The following is a 22,033-nucleotide window of genomic DNA, read 5'->3' on the forward strand; positions in this document are numbered from 1 at the left end:
AGCAACAATATTTTGCATAGGATCAAATTAACAAATCAGATTTTGTTAGCGAGATTTGTAGTCAAAAATCACTTTTTCTTGATTTCTTGAAAGTTTGTATTTCTTATAAAAAAAAATAAAGATTGTATTTTTCTAAGAACATTATCATATGATTGCCAAAAAAATTGCTCAGAATGAAAAAACTCATCTGCTCTTGAAATATTAAAATGTTTTTAAAAAAAATGTGTAAAGTATTTTTTGTAAAGAAACCGTTGCTTACATTTTTCTCAAAAGCTTGCCAAATTTCAAAAACGTTATTTTTCTTTACATAATATAATTCTAGAGTGTGTAAAATATTCGAGGTGACAAATGATTTTGTTCAGTTTTTTTTAAGTTCCAAAGATAGAACCTCAAAATGCTTTTCTTAAACATCGATCGGAAAATTTTGTTTGTTCCCTTAAGATTTTGTGTACCTGAAATGTAAACAACTTTTGTTACAATTGTACTAACATTTTTTGTGGGTAAATGTTATATTTGTAAAAATCTCTTAAGTTAACTCATAATGCAACTTATCCTCCTGAACTATTTTTCCATCTACACTCAATTAAGTTTAAAATAAGCAAACAGAAATTAATATAAGAAAAAAATATCATTCAGCGCACGATGTCGATTAATTAAGTTTCTTCGTCACAAAATCGTTTATAAACCACTACGCAAATTTTTTGTGTCTTTCTTTTTTTTTTTAAGAAAAACAAAAAAAGTTATTTTCTTCTTCTTATTTTTAATGGAAATGAAAACGAGTTTTTCAACACACATCATTATATTTTTCTTTTAAATTATTGAACGAATCGAATGTGATTGCCATCAAGGAAAAAGTAGGAGGATAATATATGAAAAGTGTATTGTTTGTATATATGTATGTATATTTACCTTGTCCATTTTGACAAGTGAAATCTTTGGAATTTCATAAATTTAAGTCATAAAAATGTAGGTGTGTATGGATATTTTTAAAAATCAATAAATCACTATATTTTCGTCAAGACTAAAATAAAATGAAAGTAAAAAATATTCCACATACGCCACAGTGCACTTATTTATGTATTATTTAGAGTGAATAGAAATATACGTAGTTTAAATATTTTTTTCATAGCCAAGGTCAAATTCTATGAAAATCAATAGTGATTTGGAATTTCCCTAAATATAGTTTAATTTTTTTTATTTAAGTAATATTTGAATGGGGAATAATAATGGTTTTTATTGAACTTAGGAGGTTGTTAGGGCAATTCAGTTGTAGATAGTAGGAATTGATTTCACAGCTAAAAGATTGTAAATCCCTAATGACTTATGGGTTTTTGCATTCATAGTTTGTTTTAAATTCAGGAGATGTACGTAACTATTATTGAAAAAGTTAAAAGTTGACTAGTTGTTGTGACAAATGAACTATTTTTTATTGTTGAAAGGTGTTATTTAATTTTTAAATTAATAATGAAGAACGATTAAGTACCTCATGTGTCCTATTTAAATATATTATTCACATAATTGCATTATGCATAGTTTAAATCAGATTGTTTAAATTTGAATGACAACAATCGACAGATATTATAATTCTCTTAAAAAAACAACAACAACAATTAAAAACCTTACCATGAAAAATACAAACAGCAAAAGGGGGCGGAATCGGTTGATTTTTGTTTTCATTTCATTCGCTTATCATTTAAATACATCGTATTTTGTCTGTTCAGTTTTTTAAAAACACAAATTTATCGTGTCATATTTGTATGTTGTCATGCTTAACTTATTAAATTGCTTTTTTTTCGTATTTACTCGTATATTATAGTTGACGTGTACCTTTTTATTTATTTACAAATCATTAATGATTTTTTAGAGGTGAAGAAAAATAATAATTCGCTAATAGTCAAACAGTAAAGGAGTAAAAAAAATTGATTTTTTTCTTTATTTGAATTAAAATAAGGGTTTTTTTATATATGTTTTATTTTTATTGTTAAAGAAATTCACAGTGCCAATTTAATGCTTATACAAATGATATACATTGTTAAATATTTGTGGTGTGAGGTGAAAAAAGGACAAAATTTCACGTTGTTCCTGTTGTTCTTTTGGATATTATGGTTTTCGCAGATTTTGAGTATATCAACAATGTTTATGGGGTAAGATAAATATATTTTTATTTTCAAAGATTTTTTAAATCCCTAAATTGATAATAAAACAAATATTGATAATAATAATTATACACGGGCACGACGACGACGACGCAAAAGAAGCTTGTTTCTATTGTTATTATTTTTTTGTTGTCCATTAATTTATATTCGAATAAATGAACCCATTACCGAAAACCCTCAGTAAATACAATTATAACCCTCATTATTTTGTCAATAACAATTGAAAGGTTTATAGCTTGAACCCATTTTAATTTTTTTTTTGGGTATTCTTTTTTGTGAATAATACTTTTTTGTGAATCAATAAATAAAGCTTATTGTTTTCAATTAACGAGGAATCTTTTGAATGGTAAATATTTGAAAGCAGGTACATAACTTTGTTTTTTTTTTACACACCACTTAACTCGTTAGAATTTGAAACCTTGAATATTAATCAGTCACGTGTTCCTCTAAATTCAAATCTTTAAATAAAATGAATTGTAATGTAAAATTATAAAAGAAAAGTTAAAGTTAAATCTGTACACAAATTATGGGGCTTATTTTTGTTTAATAAATTCCATTTTTTAAAGTATTCAAAAAAATTGAAGATGATAACGAATGTTGAAACTACGTCTCAAATATATTGCGTTTGAAAATAGTTCAAGCTCTTAGCATTTTCGGGTGTTTACAACTCAAATCACTTTAAACGCTAAAAATTAAGGTAATTTTCTGATTTTTTTTTTGTTGGAAAAGTGAGAATATGTGTTTTTGATAATTTTCTCACGTAACCATATCTAGAAAATATAAATGCTGCTTTCTGAGAGGCCAACAACTGAAAATTTATTTCAATCAAAAATATCCTAAGACATCGGAGGGCACATTCATAGTTCAAGTTTCAAATCTAAAGGATAATAATATCGTCCTTTGTGTTTCTTCAAGTCACTAAAATTGTAAACCGTTTTTCAAAAAAGCGCGTTTAAAGATTTCAATCAGGCACAAGAGATGCGAGCGGATGTTCTCTAGTATGAGAGATGTGGTCTAAAATTTCAAAAATGTTCAAAGAATATCCCAAAAAAAAAATACACATTTTTCAAAAAGGCAAACAAAATTGACACGTATTCCTTATAAATATTTCTTCACTGCATACAAATTCATTTTCAGACACTTTAAAATTGAGATTTTGACTCTTACTAAAATCAGATGTTCAGAAACAATTAATTAATTAGTGATTTTTTAGCTATTATCTTTTTGGCAACAGGTTTAAAAAGCTAACGTACGTTTCTTGTTTTGTTTTAACCATGAATTGTCTTACAAACGAACAACGCTTGCAAATTATTGAATTTTATTATCAAAATGCGTGCTCTGTTAAGAAACTAATTTTTGGCTCAAAGGGTACGTAAATAAGCAGAATTGTCAATTTTATAGTGAATATCAGCCAGAAGCATTGTAAGAGTCACCAATGCCTCCAAAACAAGTCACAGTTTAGTGCGGCCTATGGGTTGCTGATGGCATCATTGGACCGTACTTCTTCAAAGATGATGCGAATCATAGCGTATGAGTGGTGAGCGCTACCGTGAGATGATATCCAACTTTTTTTGCCTAAAATGCAAGAGCTTGACTTGCATGACATGTGGTTTCAACAAGACGGTGCCACATGCGACACAGAGCACGCGCAATAGTAGACTTATTGAGAGACGAGTTCGGTGAACTTTTTATTTCACGTTCGGGACTTACCTATATCTTTTAAAAAATCACCCTTTATAAACCTTTATTTTCACTTTGTTTCACTCAGAAGGAAAATTTATTTGTTTTAAATTTGGAAATCAAAAAATAAAGTTAAGATAAATATTATTATTATGTAATAAAAAATATCTTTTAAATTCTTTAAATGTTTCAAAAAAATAATACAAAATAAAAAAGGGTAGAAAGAAAAAAAAATAATTTAAGTTGACAGTCCTCTTAAGAGCCCTATGAAAAAGCGTTATTTCCTGACTTCTTCTTTAGAAACATCAGAGACATAACAACTTTAACATGTGTCATATTTTAAATGTTATTGACCATCGAATAGTCCAATAATCCACGTTTTGCGGCAGCGTCTTAGCACTCAGCGTCTTTTCAACTAAAAGTCAAATTTTGGGCGTTTTCTTCGTTAGGTAGAAAAATTATGATTAATTATGACTATCACTTTAAAAGTTACTTATTTAAAAATTGTCTGTTGTTAAAAATGGTAGTAACAATCGGAAATTTTTAAGATCCCTAGTTCACAAACTTTGGGTAAGAAATTTTTAGTTATCTTTCCCGCAAAGTGTAAAAACATCACTCACTTATTAAGCTCTGAAAGATGAAGCACTTCAAGAAGGCTTAAAAAAGTAAACTTTTGACACACGAACCCATATAAACCTTCAAACGGGTTTCTTAATCAAAGAACAGCTATTGTGCAATGCAAAAAGTTTCAAAAAATGCTAATAAGTCTCAACAAATCTATCGTAATCGTTATATTCATTCATCCTCTTATCTTTCGAGGAAGCGAGTCTCTGTGCATGGTCGACTTGGTATCTGCGTGTCCCGGAACACCTAGAATTTCGATTAATCACACATTTTTTGAGACCTTTTGAGGAGACTGCCCCATTAATACAATGGTTCAAAATTTTAAACAGCCTTTTGTTAAGTTCTTGACCCAAACCAAACAAACTTAAACGGAATTTTTAATTTGAGTTCCCAACTGTAGACTGGGCCATTCTATCCACTGCTCTTATAATATTAATTGTACAGATGTCATATAGATTTGACAAATTGATAAAATGTGAAGAGATCGTTTGATTTTCAAATCATTTAAAATAATAATAATATATAGATAAATCAGCTTTGAAGCTTAGTAAATGGCTTAAAATTGCTTACTAATCGTTCTTAATTGTTCGCTAACATTTTCAAAAAAATATCAAAATACATAACCTTATTTCTCGTTCAAATGGTCAAATTTGCTATAAGGAAATATGTTAAAGGTCTGGTAATTTACAAGCATCCTTTGAGTATCTCGTTTTCCACATGCATTAGCCCTTGCAAAACACAACCGGCCTTTATAACGTTAATTGTCTGCGTCTTAATAAAAACTTATCTTTAGGTTTCTCTTAAAACATAACCCATATGTGTTATTTTCGGTAACGAAAAGCAACTATTGGTAAATGGCTCGTATAAATATCACTTTTTGAACGTAGTATTTAAATAAAATAAAGCTTGTCTCTTTTTCTAACTATTATTAACAAATCTTTAACTATTGTCGTTCCTAAATATAAAGATAATGTGTAACAATATGATCATCACGTTCTTCTTAAACCCATTGTTGAAGTCTCAAATAGTTACAATTTGTAAAAATACACAACTCAGTCCAAGAGATGAGTTGAAAGTGTGGAACTGTGAAACTTTGGATAACACAATAAATTTAAAAGTATTTATTAATATAAAACAAACAACAAATATTCATTATAAAATAAACCAATGTTTTTCGTTGATTCCTCACTTTGGTTTTCATCGTTTTCTTAAACAAATGTATCAAATGAAGTTTTAAAGAGTTTATTTTCAATATTTATAAAATAACAAAGGACATTCCAACTTATGTACATTTGTTTGCTCTCGCTTATCCGTCATTATAAACTTCCAAACATAGTTTTTTCATTGAACTTTCAATAGAGACCGTTTTATACGCTTTCAGTCATGTACTGTACGTACTACCATTTTAATATTCAGAAGTTTTTTTTGATGATTTAAAATAATCTCAGAAACAATGTTTGACTAAAAACGTTTCATTGGGTCTACATGTTTTTTTACTTTAATTTTCTTCAAAAGTTCTATTTCCCAAAAACTCTTCAAATTTAATTTCAGCCTCAACATTTTTCCTATGCTTATTTGCAGTTTCATTAAAACTAATTGTTTCACTGATAACCTTAGAATTACTTATTAAATTAAAATATTTAAAAAAAGGTCACGAAACAGGAATTACCTTAAGAAAGTTTTTTTTTTCAGCCAAAAACTTCAAAAACAATGTTTATGTGTGAAGGGTGATTTATTCATTCTAGAATTCTTACTTTTGCATTCCAAGAATTTGCAAATATTTGCAAAAATATATGTGATAAAGTCCTAAGTATAGTAGCATTTTTATATTTTGTTTATTTTTATAAATAAATTGTATTTTTCATTACCCTTTCCTTGTTTTTGTTTGCTTTGAACTATTAAATAAAATAGCAATAATTTTTGTTTTGTCAAGGAAATTGTTATTGTGTACTAAAGTCTCTTTCATAAATAAACAGCGCTGTCTAATTCTGTGTTAATAAAATGTTTGTTTAACGAGTCGTTAACTTTAGTTTTCAGGTTCAGTATTTCAAGGTTAGACTTAAGTTCATGATTATGATATTTATTTGCTTCCAGATGTGTTTTTAATGTCAACAACAAACATTTACATTTACATTAAACATACTTTTAATTATTCTTATTTTCCTTTTGTAGAAATAATTTTACTTGATTTTTGAATTTCGAATTTAAAGGTAAATGTCTACATTATTTATTAAATTTCTATGCTTCCTTCAAGCGAGTTCTTTAAACCTGAACAAATTTGAACAATTGTAAAATTACAGCTGATGTTAAAAACAAGTGTTTTGAAGTTGTAATAACACTTCCTTGTATTTCTTCTACTTTTGGTGACATCATTTCTGTCACTAAAAAGACAAATAAAAACCATGTATGTTTTAGCTTTACGTGTTTACACATTTAGTTACTTCTGTCAATCAAAAGTGGCTTTGGATCACATTTGGAGGCTTTGAAATATAACAAAAATAGATTCTGGACATCAAAAATCGAAAAGCCTTTCAACACATCACTTAACTTTAAAAAAACTATTATAACATACGTTTGTACTACATGAAACAATTTTCCATTGCAAACTAATTGCATACAATTTTAATGTATTCAATTTGGGGTGGCTCAAAAATATCAAATTCAAATCTTCTTCAAATAAATTTTATAATAATCAGCTGGGTTTTCGGAAATCTAGTAATTTGAAATTTAAATCTAAATTGAAATTGAGTTAAATTGTTTTCAAAGTTCTAACTTTCGATCAATGTCATAATTGAAATACTTTTCAAAAAATTAAATAATCTGATATACAGATATGGACATTAAAATAGAAACACCAAACAGAGTTTTAGAAATTCAATTTTGTATTGGCTTAAAAAGATTTTTTTTCAGTTTGGTCTTCATTTGAGAGGCAGGTTCTCGTTCGCATAAGGCAACATCGTATCCTTCATGATATTCACCTTCTTATTTTGATCCATTTTACCCTCAATCAAATGTATTGGTCCAACGCCATACCAAGAAAATTAACCCCAAAGTATGATACTGCCGCCACCATTCTTGGCCGTTTTTTGGATGTATTTGGGACTCAGTTCTTTCAAATTAAGCCTTCTTACGGTTTGTCTGCCATCACTTCCGAACAAATTTATCTTTGTTTCATTCATCAACAAAACACTCCTCCACTTATTGCCTCCTTCTGGCCCACTCTAATCAAAATGATCGTGGGCGAATCAAAACCGCGTTGTTATATTTCGTTTTCCTCTTTTTGCGATCCTTCTAAGCAAGTTAGCTTAAAAAGTCTTCTACGAACAGTTCTGGAAGTTATTGGAAGCTGTAGTTTGTTTTTTATTTCCCTTGAAGACTGGTAAAGATCTTTTTTTGAGGTGCAAATTATCTTTCAGTCTTCTTTTGGAGTTGTTTTGCTTGGTTTTCCCTTCCGTTTTTTGGCTCTTAGCGGTCAAATTGCTTTTGCAATCAACTTGAAAGATCTTCTCATTGTCCTGGCTATTTAACTCAAAGATTTTCCCTTATTTCTTAGAACTAATATGACAACTTACTCTTCTAGGCAACAATGCTTACCGCGACCCATATTTTTTCTTAGAATTATTAGTAATATTATAACAGTAATTCAAATTTACCTAAATTGAACTTATTGTTTTATAAAAAAAAAAAAAAAATATTACAAACTAATATTGTTGATACTAGTTAAATATTAAGGTCTGTTTTCCAATGTGTTTCTATTTTAATGTCCACTAAAAACACAGTCTTACCTAAGGCACGGTTCATCTCCAAACAATCAACAAGCAAAAAATATAAAACTATAAGAATGTCTAACTTTTTTTTGATAACGGTTAAAACTACTTCTAATGCATGTTGTTGTTTTAATTTGGTTTTACTCTTAGCAACTGTCTCTGTGTATATTTTTATGTCCATGCCTGTACATCATCACATCAGTCGATACAAAATTTTGCTGACTATAATAATTTTTATAATTTCCAATATTTTCATTTGTTCTGTTCTTTTTGATGAAGTAAATCATAAATATTTAGTGTCGCAATGCAATCAGCGTTTCTTTGAAATTCAGTACTCCAATTTTTGTTTTGAATGGATTTTACCCGAATATTCCAAATTTCTCTTTCCCTGCTTTTTGCACTCCCAGTTTTAAGTAGAGTTTGTTCCTAAAGTAAAATTTTAGTTCACATTTAATAGAAATAGCAAATAAATTTAAAGCTGTATAAAAATGTAGCATTAACTTAATAATTGGATAAACTAAATTAAATAATTAAAATTTTCCATTTTTAAAACTAACTAAAAACTGTTTCATATTAATTTCTTCCAACCTTTCCGCTATGGAATTACTTTTCTTTGTCCTTTAGTAATTTACACAAAATTTAAATAGGAACTTTTTTACCTTTTTTCACTAATAGTCTTTCTTTATGCAAACCGCAGAAATTCAAAATTTATGTTAACTTGCAATTAACAAAATGATAATATAAAAAAACAACAATAATTAAATTCCTTGTTATCTCGTTTACTCTATCCCTTAAAATTTTCTTCTCCCAAAAAAAAGACATTCACTAAACTACTTAACGTGAAATTACTTTTCAACTTAAACCTCTTATTTCTCCAAAAGTCTTACCCACCTTCAATTCTGAATTTATAACTCAAATATTGTTGTTCACTTACTATTTGACCTTTAAACTTCGAATATACTTAAGTAAAATAGTTTCCCTTTGCCTCAAGATCTTTATTTGTCACTAATTTAATTTTTAAAAATACCTCACGTCCTCAACCATAGACTAAAGTCGGCTAGTTCAAGGTTAGAGAATCTCTATTTCAGTCCCTTCAGTAGTGTTCTAGACTTTTCACATAAATCCCTTTCAAACACTCATATAAGTATAAATATTCCATAAACAACCTCCAATAAATTATTAAGTTCCATTTTGTTATCTCGTTTCAGCTTACCAGATATTTCCTCCGAAAACCCAACTGTAATACCATTGAATGAAATAACATCCACCGACCCACCCCTGATGAGTGGTGGTGCTGTTGGCGGTGTCGGTGTCGGTGGTAGTGGCAGCGGTGGCAGCCTTGAGCAACACACCATCGATTCCGTAATAATCTCAACATCCGAATCGAATGTCACCAATCAGACTCAACAGGACGCCAACGAAACAAAAACCACTGACAGCAACCAAAATGGTATACCGCAGGCATTTATCTATTTTTATATAAGATTTCCAACCACTAACCTTGATTTTGTGTTTCCTTTGCAGCAAATGATCAGATAGAAAAAATAAATGATTCAGGTGGATTGATTCCACCACAGCCACCTGATAGTAATGAAGTTGTTGCGGCTGATGTGGTCAGCGTGACAGCGACTCCAGCGATGCCTAAAGCAACTACAAATGCCACAATAGCCCATGAAGTCAACCTTACTGCCGAAGAAGTACCCATTCCGGTATTCTCAGAATGGGCCCAAAAGCAAATGGAAGCCGAAGAGAAACAACAACTCGAGCAAGACGTTGTCAATTCATCGACCCAGAGAAAAAACCAAACAACTGGGTCGAAGCTGCAACCGGGAAAGCTGCGAACAAAAAACTACGCCTCACCCGATTGTGGGGCGAAAATAATCGCATCCAATTCGGATGCCCAAAACACCGGAGCTGTGTTGACTTCATCGAAAGATGAATACATGCTGAGTCCATGTACAAACCGCATTTGGTTCGTTGTAGAACTGTGCGAAGCAATTCAAGCCGAGAAAATCGATTTGGCCAATTTCGAGCTCTTCTCGTCGTCGCCCAAGAATTTCACCGTCGCTGTGAGTAATCGTTTTCCAACTCGGGACTGGTCGAATGTGGGTCGATTCATTGCCGATGACAAGCGGACGATACAAACCTTCGATCTGCATCCGCATTTGTTTGGGAAGTTTGTACGGGTGGACATCCACTCACACTACAACTCGGAGCATTTCTGCCCAGTTTCATTGTTCCGTGTGTATGGGACGTCGGAGTTTGAGGCTTTCGAGACTGAGGATCGCGCCGATGACATCGACGAGTATGACGATGATATCACACCCGAACAGGCGCACCAAAAGCACGAGAATAATCTATTCAAATCTGCGAGCGATGCTGTATTGTCCATTGTGAAAAAAGCCGCCGAAGTCTTGGTCAAGACTAACTCCAATCGAACCACAATGGAGATCAAGAGCGATCAGGGCTGCTTCACACCGTCTGCAGGCGAATTCGCTTGCAACCAGTGCAAAGATACATCTCTAGCTGCTCGAGTCAATTATGTGCTCTCGTGCAAACATGCTCAGCTGCTAGATATGCTTCAAGTCGAGCGCCTGAAAAGCGACATTCACACATCCCAGATATGTGCCAAAAGATTTAGTGTTAACCTTAATAGCCATTTAGATTGTAAGAGCAGCGGACTGAATGAGAAGAGTAGTTACTTTCTGAGCTTATTGCCGGAGGACTATGTCGGAGCATTGTGTATGCTTCTGGCGGGAAGAAGGAGAATAACTTTGAACGATTCCATGGACATGGACTCAAATGAACGAGACCAAAACGGAGAAGTATCGATGAATTTAACAATTGACAAAAGCAATGGAGGTTCCTTTGGGAATCTCGATAAACTGCCAGACATTGCCGAAGATGTGAAGAGAAACCCAAAAGTCGAGGATGAATTCTCGGGCGAGTTGTCACTTCAAATTCCACCACCACCAATTAAAGTTGAGGAAGAAATTACCTCGACTGAAAGAATTTATGAAGATCCTTCTCTACCATCGTCGTCGTCGTCGTCCTCAGAGACCTTAGATATAAATATATACAATGTAGGTGATATGGCAGATGAGAAAGCTTCTTCCATTGAAGCACCTCCAGTGGATGTTGTTAGGAGTGATGAACAAAGATCAGCAGAAGAGGCCCTCATGGACACAACCATACCACCAAGAGCTGAAGGTGGCGATATGACTCTGAAACCATCACCGTCAGAGGATCCATCTACATGGGACAATCTTGATACGTTACTATCTGAAGGAGTTGTACCTGGAACTGGTAATAATGCGGCAGGTGGTGGCAATCAAGGTAGTCAGCAAAGAATTCCCAGTGGACCACACTCGGAGAGTGTTTTCATAAGACTGAATAATCGAATTAAAGTGAGTATTAGAGGTTTAGCTCATTGTTTTTGCACCAAATAACAAAACTGTTAATATCGTCTTGGATCAGTCAATGATCGTTCATGTTCTTAAAGATTTTCATACCATCAGCATAGATTAAGATTTTACTGTTGCGTATACTGAAATATATATCATTGATAGCTTAGACAAAAAGTAGTGGTCTTAACTGACCCTGGGGAAATCTTGATTTGGCAATGAAAAGGTTAGAGAAAGTACATCTAAAGTTAACTTGGTAAGACATATCCTGAAGATAAGAAGAAATCCATGTAATGAATTGAAGAGGAAACCCAATTGCTTTAAGCAAAGTAGAAGAAAAAGAAGGTCAAAAGCCTTAAGATAATCAGTTTAAATACAGGCGAACTCTTGTTTCATCACACAAAGTTTCACAAATTCCTCCATTGATAACTTGCAAATTTTTGTTGCAAGAGTGCAAGGAGCTTAACAACTGTCAAAATCAGCAACTGCTATCTATGTCACTTTCATTTGCATGTTTGTTTTGTAAATTTTTGCTAGTTAGAAATTGAAATTGGAAGGAATGTCGTAAAATCGTACCCCCATATAATTCCTTCCTTTTTTTCTTGAAACCTCTGCACCGAGTTTTTTTCCTTGCAACAACAATTTTTCATATTGCCAACTATCTCGTATAAGTTTGCTAACTACTTCAATCAATTTTTTACCGATCATTCTTTAATTCCAGATTCTGAATACTTTGAATATATGCCTAATTTCTGTCTCGGTCCATTACTTGCTCATTTCTTCTAGACAATATTATTTTTAAAAGTGTACAACTAAAAATTTCAATTAGTGCCGTTTACACTCTCGGTGCTTGAAAAAGGAAACGAAGTTGACCTAATAATCAAACCCACAGACTTTTGAGGTTTTCCATGGTTAAAATAAATCAATTAATATTTGATCTAGATCTGTCAAAGGACAAAAATTTTGTTGCAATGGATTTATTCTTCCCTAGAATACAGCGTTTACAATGTTCCCTTCCGATGCTCTCTTTCCTATCCTTTTTTCAACCTCTGACGTACCACAAGGTAGCCACTTAGGTCCTCTTTTTATCGTCACCTGAATGATGTGAAGTTAATTTCTAAATATTTTCACTTCTCTTTTTACACTGATGACACAACATTTTCCAGGGCCATTACCATGATTTTTACTTTATTTAACTCGAAAGTTCCTCAGTCTATAAAATAAATAAAAATTAGTCGCTTTCTCCGTATTTTTGCTTTTGCGACAAAAGAGCTTAATTCCCGTGCTCATATAGATGGTCTCAAAGCCCATTCAGCACTCGGCCTTGTAAAAGTTTGGTCAAAGGATTTTTTTTAGCCACTAAGTAAGCGCATTTTTTCTGCATCAGCTTTATCCGTCTCCTCTTTAAGGATGCTTCTCACCAAGACGACCGTATTTCAAGAAAGCGGTCAAAGACGTTCCCTCGAGATCTAGCTTGGTATGATAGCCTGATCCTTCATCCTTATCAAGTACGCCTTCAAATAAAAAATATCAAGACTCTGGACGCTGAAAGAACGTATCTAAAATCTTGTTTATCCATCGTCATCATCATCTTCCTTAACACTAACCCCCGTACTTTGAGAAATACTCAACTCTCTTATCTTTCCACTCACCGCACCACTTTTGGCTCAAATGAGCCCCGTAATCGCATGCTACGAACCGACACCTCCACCAAATTATCAAATAATCAAATTCTCATCAACTCACAAGACTAAAGCAGAAAAGCAGTAGAGTCACAGTAGCACATAGTTAGCACCACATTCAATATTCAAATCGAGCTAAAAAAACATCTAATACAATATTTTCTCCGAAACGAGGAATGTCTACCTTTTAACTCTTTTCCTATATTAACATAAATGTCTATGGAGCACATTCAAATTGCATGCTAGGCCAATGCAATAAAAATTCAAACTCAAAAGTTAAAAATGCAAATATTATTCAACGTACCCAAAAACACCTCAATCTAAATGCTAATCTACCGCCTTAAATTATTTCGACACAATAACCTCTCCAATTATCCTCATTTGCAAAATCAAAAATAAGAAGGCCGACCTACCAACCTACCTAGGTACATATGAAAACTAATTCCCCAGAGCCTTCAATGGAACACATACCATCTAGTAAATAATATCAGTAACTTCAAATACCTTCCAACAGAAAAGCTTTTAGAAACAATAGAATAGAAACATTTGAAAAAGGAAATGGTCAATAAATATTGTGTTTCTCGTCTCTGCTCTTCACACGATTCCAATCGAAAGTATAGTTTATTTCAAGGAGAAATCCTCGCCAAATGATATCACTAACTCACTAACACTGTTAGGTAGGTAGGTTACTTTCGATTTCGTTGCTTCTTAAACGGAAATGAAGACTGATTTGTTGCTAGTATCTGACGCGCAGTCTTCCTTTCTCAAGAATAACACAACAAAATCAATGCCTTTGGTGGCGCGACGCGGTGCTTAGCCTTTATTTTTATGTTGCGTGAGCGAAACTTCACCATACCCCCAAAGACCACCCTCGAATTTCTAGATATTCTTGATAACAGTGGGCAAGGCAACAACCATAAGTTATCGACTAAACATTTTCCTTCTTCCTTTATCCAACCATTTCTCTTTATGTTGATACGTAACAAACTTGAAAACTTGCCAAATTTTCATTTCATTTAACTTCTTCATTTTGTATTTGATTGCAGGCACTTGAGCGCAACATGTCGCTGTCTGGACAGTATCTGGAAGAACTAAGTCGCCGCTACAAGAAACAAGTTGAAGAGTTGCAATTGTCATTGACGAAGACCGTTCGAGCATTGGAAGACCAAAATCGACGACACTCCGATCAGGAACGTGAGCTATTGGAGAGAAATGCTTTGCTCAAGGACGAGCTGGAAGATGTCTCGCTGAAGGTGCATGCTTGCATAATCCTGATTATCTTCGTGGGGTCATTTATGATTCTGCTGACGATTGTGGGAGTTGTTTGCTATCGTTCGATGGCGAGGAATCTTTCACCCAACTACAAACAAGCCGAGAAACGGAAGGCCACACAAAAGAAGCTGAATCGCAGGAAGTCGTTTGATGACTTTTCCGATGCTTCGACAGGGAAGCAGAAAATTCGTCGCCCAAGTGAGGAGGCGATGTTGATTCTCAAAGACTGTGCCGGGGAGAATTCGGCGCCAGAGAGCGATGTAAAAGTGAGACAGCGAAAAGTTTCGGTATTCTATGGCAGAAAGGCTAATCGAAAGGGAGAAAAACGCTCATGGCCCGAGGTTAGTCAACCAGGAGTATTCAATCCCGGCGTAGAAGACCTACCGCCAGCCGAACCTGTTCCGGCTGCTGTGCTCGAGGACGAGGAATACGATCAATTCAATGCAAGTGAATCGGATTCAGTGTGCACATCAGAGCAACCACAGTCGTCGTCATTGAGTGGTAAATCCAGGAAATTCGTTAATCTATTCAACGGACGGGTTGGGAAAAAGTCAAAGAAGAACAATCCAAGCTACAAAAGGCAAGAATCAGCTCCTTCTGATATTGGGTTTTCCAAAACTAACAACAACACAACAACAGACTCATTCGATGAAAAACTAATTCTCGACGAAGATGAAATCGAGAACTTTATTCCCGGAGCCGATCTGGCTTACAACGAATTCATGCCAGACGGACCATCAGGCTATCAGATTAATGATGGTGCGGCAAGTTCAGAGGATAAACGAAAAAATAACAACAATAACAAGAAAACCCGAAGACTTTCATCGCCAGCATTCTTCAAATCACCATTCAGCAAAAGTAGTAAAAAATCAACACCCCACGAATCGACTAGCTGGGAGTGGTATCGATCCAAAAAGTCATCATCAACAACATCTAGTCAGAATATTGGTAGTAATGGTGGTAGCGGTGTTGTTCTTAAGTCAACAAAAATCAACGGTATAGGAACAGCACATAATGGTCAACCATCACCGGCTTCATCTCTCTCCGAGATTCTGCCTAACAGTGGTCAAGGAAGCAGTGATAATTCATTTCGTATTCTAGAAGAGGCTATTAATACATCAACCATAGCGACATCGACGTCAAGCAGCAATGGTAATAGTGGTGGCGGAAGCCATAGTGGAAGTAGTGCTGGTAGTAATAGAAGCTCGAAAAAAAGTCACACTTTCAATAGAATATTCAAAAAGGTCTTTTGAAGTGTGTGCCTGCCTTTTTCGCTGACTGTTTTGTGTGTTGTTTATTTAAATTTAATTTTAATTTTAACTTTTTGTTTTTGTATTGATTGTGTATTGTGCGAGCGCTAATTTAATTTAATTAAAAAACAAAAAATTCATTAATTGTTATGTGAATTAAAAAGAGAGAGAGACACTTATTTTTTGGTTAACTATTTGTATGTTGAAATTTTTGATAAAAAATATGAGTTATTTTTTTATTTTGAAAATTATATAATATTCAGAAGACTGTTTGCTAAAATGTAAAAAAAAGCATTTACAATTTAATTTTTATTTTAGAAACAAAATGGATGGTTTTAGTTCTTGTCCGCTAACCATACTAAATTGATTTGTGGTGGAATAAAGAAGAAGAAGAAGCTTTTATGTTTTAAAAGAATTACAAATAAGTTAATAGTTATTTCTTTTTTTTTTGGTATTGCGCAATTGAATCATCAATATAAGAACAGCTCAATATTCATCTTTTGACTATGAAGGAACCACTAAACAAAAAATAGTGTTTCATAGTCAAAAAATATAACTCCGATGAAATTTAATTCCGTAGTAGGATAAGGTTTTGAGGGACTTTTAATTTTTGTTTGGTTGTGCGAGATTATCCTTAGAAAATTCGTATACAAAGTCAATTCTTTATTTTTGTCAGGAGACGAATTTGTTTAACAATTGCATTAAAAATCTTTATGACAGTAATGTATCACTCTGGTAAGATTTTGTACGCTAAAAAGACTGTTAATATTAGAGTATTGAGCTTTGAGACAAAGCTTTGTGCATCCCCAAACCAAACGCTTCTAAAAGAATGCAAGCATTACAGATCGAAACAAATTTTGCAATAACCAATCATTTGACCTTAAAAAGACAATAGAAACTTAAACTCGACTTGAGATTCCAAAGAATTCAAAAGATTAAAAAAAACTTCCAGTTAATCTAAAAACTTCAAAAGAATAGACAGGTTCAGACAACATAAGGGACTTCATTTGCAGGCAACTGCATTCTTCAAACGTTCATTTCGACTAAGTCAACTTGTTAGTTTTTCAAGTGTCATAAACTTCAAACTCAGAACTTTACTTCCCAAACTTCTACTACAAAACTACCAAAAACATTATTGTCTACAAAACAGGCCTCAGGCAAACTACAAGTCCATCCTAATTTGCATATCGTAATGTAAAGAAATATTATTTATATCTTTTCTAATTTGACGAGAAACCCTTTTACATAAAATTATTAAATGACTTGTGCGAAAAATAAATAAATCGTAGAGGAATAAAGTTCAACTTTCAGTTAATTAAAAAACATGGTCGATTGTCATTCTGACATAAGTTGACTTGACTTGATTGTAAGGGAAATTTTTTTTGGCAGCTGGCCGATCAGATGCTATACTTGCCTTACTTTCAAGTCCCTTAAGACGCATGAACATGCACAATTTTTTGGCAGCTAGCCAATCAGATACCAGAAACTTGCCTTACTTTCAAGTACTTTATATCACCTAAGCCTGCCCAATGCAAATACTTCAAAAGAATGCAAAAACTTGAAAAGAACGAAATAATCTTTAATTTATTGAAATCAATGAATTGACATTTTTTCCTTCAATTGTAATCATAAAAGATTGCATTCGAAATTATTGCAATCAATAAAAAATTCATGAATTGAATACAAATCTTTGCGTTTTTTTGATTTCCGTTTATCCACCATTATTTTGAAGATTGGATTCTTTTGAACTGTTTGCATTCACTTGAAGTCTTAGCATTCACTTAAAGTCTTTGATTTCACTTAAAGTGTTTGCATTTGTTTTGAATTCTGCAAACAAAATTTAATGAAAATTCACTTGAGAATTCAGGCTTCAAAAGAACGCAAAAACTTAAAGTTAAAGTAAAAATTTCAAAAGAATGCAAGTAAAACACATCATGAATGCTTTTTAGAAATTGCAGTCAAATTATTGGAATCTTTTCAGAGCCAATAATTAGTGATTTCAAAATTTAAAGTGACAATCTTTAGATGAATTCAATTAATCCAATATTTATGCTGAAGACATACGAAATTGCATTCTTATACAAGCCAGGTATGGAAGTACAACAAAGATAGAAAGACATGTTTCACAAGTGGCAACCCGTTCATCCGCCCACTTTAGTTGCTCCGTGAGCTAACATAGTCAAAAGATGAAGTAAGAAAAGTTTTTTTTTTTAATTGGTAGCAAACCAAATACTTAGCTCGACAGGTCCAGAATGCTGATGATTGGGTTCGCTCTCGTGAAACATGTATCTTTATACTATGTGGAGCACAATCAAATTACTTAAGGCACCGATACAGTCCCGTGTGAACTAGTGAGTCCCAAAAAAAAACTACTTAACCCATATCGGTTCTTTAGCTAGATATATCCAGTTTCGCACTCCAAGATCGATGGGTTCAGCGTGGTTTAGTCATCTCAGACGTTGGACCTTTATTTTACAGTTTAGTCTACTACTTCGTTGTATAGTCCTTAGTTTAACACTCTAAATTGCCTGGATAAGATCAAATTTCCGTCTGAAATGTTGATACTTTTGTTTAAGAAATCTCAGAGGCTTTTAAAATACTAATGGCAAGCAATGTTTATGCTAACCCGCTAAGCTAATGCCCTCCTTCAGCTGCTGATTGTAATATACATATCAGCACGCAGTATTTAATTAACCTGTTTGCATTTTCGAAATTTTTTGTTTAAGGATTCTTCATAGTCGAATTATAAAAAACATCTGCAATTGGCTTAAGTTACAACTTCGAAGAAAAAAGTCTACTACGGAGTTGGATATTTTTTTTTTAAATGAGGCTGCGACATTTACAGTTCCAGCAAGACTTGGCTACAGGTCATACGACACGCTAAACAAAAGATTTATGCAAATATAACTTCGGGAAACACCTCATTTCGGTTTTTCAGATTACTCAACTTTTGTTCTGCTCTTCGGAACCTGGAATTCAACATTGCTGAGTAAACACCATTCGCAACACTAAGAGAAAAATTTAGGCGGTCGACGTTGTCGCGGGCACAAGAACAAAAAGCATTACATTGTTCTATAAAAATTATATACACACTCTTTTGGAGTATACTCAGTTTATATATGTAAACGGAAAATCAACAAAATCACAAACCGATGAAAGTTCCAAAGTCCTGAAAATTCCAAATGAACTATATTTCAACTTGTAAAAGTCAGAATTTCACCTTCTGATCAAAAAATTAACAAATAACATCTTTCTTATATCCATCTCTTAGCTGCCTTTGATCCACATAAAAAAATTAAAGTCTTAAATTCGTTCATGAAGCTTTTTAATCATAAATGGCACTTCGAAACATTCTGGATTATTTGAAAAGCCTTCCATTTAAAAGACGTACAATTTGAAAACAGAATAACAAATTCAAGTATCGCCAAAATCAAAAAAGTGCCATTTTTGATCCGAAATTTGAATGAATATATTAAACACCTTTGTTATCTTTTAAAATTTTGCAGCAATCTGAGTCCGAAAAAAAAACTGAATAGGTAAAGATTTGAAAGAAAAGTTTTCATGAATTCTATAAAAGTCTAATTCCCCTTTTGATCTATTTCTTGTGTTCAAACCCTCAAATATTGGGTTGATTGGTTGATAAACGTTAAAAATCAATTTTAAAAAGTGTGTATATTTGTTTTTCTTCGAGTGGACATATGTAGATTCAAGCTAAATTATTAAACAGCCATATCACAGGCCCGTCGAAAACGATTTGTAATACAAATTCAAAAAAATGGCATAGCACCTTTTCTAACAAAAATATATACAGTTACTCTCAAAATTGAGCGTACACCAGCAAATAAAAACTTTTTTAAAAACAACAAAGACAATTAAGAAAAAATAATAACAATTAAAAAACTACAAAAAATCATAAAATGCATGGCACAAAATTAAGCGTGCACTTGGAATTCAAAGCATACAAAATGTTAATTATTGGTCAAATTTAAATTTTAATATTTTGTAGTGCCTTTTGGCATATTCATAGCTTATAGTCCCCGCGGTATTGATTCAACAATTTTGTAGTAAAAGGTGGGGATTTATTTTCCCAAAATTCTGTGATCTTCGCTTTCAATTGACATTTTTGGTTGGGTTACAATTCTCCATTATTTTTTCCCACAAATGCTCGATGGGATTGGGGACCCGAAAATGAGGTGGGGTCTTGTGCTGGTTTCTGGCATTATGCAGCAACCATTCCTTCACAACAAACGATGTCTGTTCTGGATTGTTATCTTGTTGGAATTAAAAGGTAATTGATAAATTCAGTTTTTCTGCAGACTGACGCTAATTTCTTTTAAGAACGTCGAAAAATGTTCACTTGTTTACGATTGTGTCAATAAATTTAAAGTTCCCAGTCCCATTTGCCGCCATTGACCCCCATAACATAATATTTTCTCTCCTTTGCTTAGCAGCGGCAAGCAAATTCTCCATCTTGAACTCAGTATTGGGCTTTCTCCAAACAATTTGCTTTCCGTCAGACCCAAATAAGTTAATTTTGGTCTCGTCCGAGAACAAAACATCGTTCCAGAAAATTTGGGGTTTGTTGAGGTGCTTTTTAGCGAACTCAAGATATTTTCGCTTATTAATTTTGGAAATAAAAGATTTGTTTCCGATCAATTCTGCCGTTAAAATCATTCTTTTTAAGAACGCGATAAACAGTTTCGCTTCTTTCAATAAGTGTCGCCATTTCGGCCCCCAAGTTTGGTACACTCGTTTTTGGTTTTACTTTGAATTTTCTTAAAATTACTCGTTCTTTTTTGATTACTTGATTTAAGAAGCCAAAAATACAAATTGTACGCTTAATTTTGTGTGATGAAATGTTGAAATAATGCAGTTTTTTTAATATAACCTTTTGTTTAAGTAATGATTTGTTATGTATTCGTAAACAAAATTATAAAAAATAGAGATTAAAAAGAATTTCCCAAAAATATTACATCTTAGATAGGAAAAGTAACAAATAAGTAATTCTCAATTGAGTGTACGCTCAAGTTTGGGAGCAACTGTATGTATATCATAGAATCCGGAGGTCTAGAAAAGTAGAACATCAATTTCTTTAATTTCTGTGGCAATATTTAAGTTTTAACTTCTCTTTGTCATCCTTAAAGATCTACAAGTTATCATTTCATCCACTTGCTCGCAAATGCCATTTCTTGCTCCATGTCTCCAAATTTTCAGGAGTCGCTCGCTTGTGCTTCGCATTTAAAATTTTTGTTATTTTTCTGTTGCATTGTTTTGCTTCTTCTTTTTTTTTTGTTCGTTTGTTTAACATGTTTTCAAATTCCTAACACATTTGTTATTGTCGCACAATAAGAAAACAAAACTAAAAAAATTAAAAAATTCTTTTCTTTTTCCTTTAGATAAACGATAAGAAGTGTTTTTGGGCAACTGAAACGCCTCTGACAAAAAATGTGATTGATATTATTGGAGTTTTGTTTTATTCTTTATACTTTTTTGGTTTTTGTTTTTAAAAAAAGAGAGAAAAACAACTCGCATAATACAAAACAATTTATAAACAAATAAAAAAACAAAGAAGAAAAATCATAGCATAATATTTAGATAGATAAGGCTTAGAAAAAAGATACAAACAAAAAGTAAAAACTGAATGTTAATTAATGTTAGTTAAACTACAGAAAAAAAAAGAAAAACAAATTGTGAAACAAATAAAACAACAAAAGAAAATTATGTATTTTTGTTTGTTCTTTTTCATTCTATATATGTATTTATATATATAAATGAAACAATTTTAGAAAGACATACAAATAAATATATGAATATATTTTGTAGTTTATTATTCTTTGTTGTAATATCATTTATATTTTTAATTAACTATATTTTGTTTTTTTTTTCTTTGCAGTTTATGTATAAAATTTATTTATTGTATTTAAATTTAAGTTAATTTTTAATATAAAGATAAATACGTTATTAGCAATTTATTTTTTCTTTTGTATGTGTAGGTTTTAATTAATTTTGTTTTTTTTTTTTATATAAGAATATATATAAATATAAGTAAAATTGTATAAGCTATAAATGTATACCCGCGGAAGCAAGTATTAGGCGTACATAATATATATATAATTATATAATTGTTTTTATTTTTATTTCTTTTTGTGGAAAATAAAAATTTATAAAACTTTGTTTTTAAGACTTTAAAAATTGTAC

The 22,033-nt window shown here is 32.3% G+C and overlaps 2 protein-coding genes across 5 annotated transcripts in view; both read left to right on the forward strand.

The window, feature by feature from the left end:
• Positions 1 to 22,032, forward strand: part of LOC129951430 (uncharacterized) — a 77,897-nt gene extending 55,865 nt beyond the window's left edge. For 2 of the 4 annotated variants that reach the window (XM_056063570.1, XM_056063569.1), the window contains exons 2-5: positions 1,988 to 2,144; positions 9,436 to 9,677; positions 9,752 to 11,634; positions 14,360 to 22,032. In XM_056063570.1, coding sequence (XP_055919545.1) covers positions 2,008 to 2,144; positions 9,436 to 9,677; positions 9,752 to 11,634; positions 14,360 to 15,838 — 3,741 coding nt within the window. In that variant the 5' untranslated portion in view covers positions 1,988 to 2,007 and the 3' untranslated portion in view covers positions 15,839 to 22,032. The remainder of the gene's footprint in view (positions 1 to 1,987; positions 2,145 to 9,435; positions 9,678 to 9,751; positions 11,635 to 14,359) is intronic. The other 2 variants (XM_056063568.1, XM_056063567.1) reach the window with 2 other exon arrangements.
• Positions 1 to 22,033, forward strand: part of LOC129951440 (cytochrome c oxidase subunit 7A1, mitochondrial) — a 386,202-nt gene that overhangs the window by 136,284 nt on the left and 227,885 nt on the right. The gene's annotated exons all lie outside the window — the stretch shown is intronic.

The sequence above is a fragment of the Eupeodes corollae genome, chromosome 3, assembly GCF_945859685.1.
Source record: "Eupeodes corollae chromosome 3, idEupCoro1.1, whole genome shotgun sequence".
Classification (NCBI taxonomy): domain Eukaryota; kingdom Metazoa; phylum Arthropoda; class Insecta; order Diptera; family Syrphidae; genus Eupeodes; species Eupeodes corollae.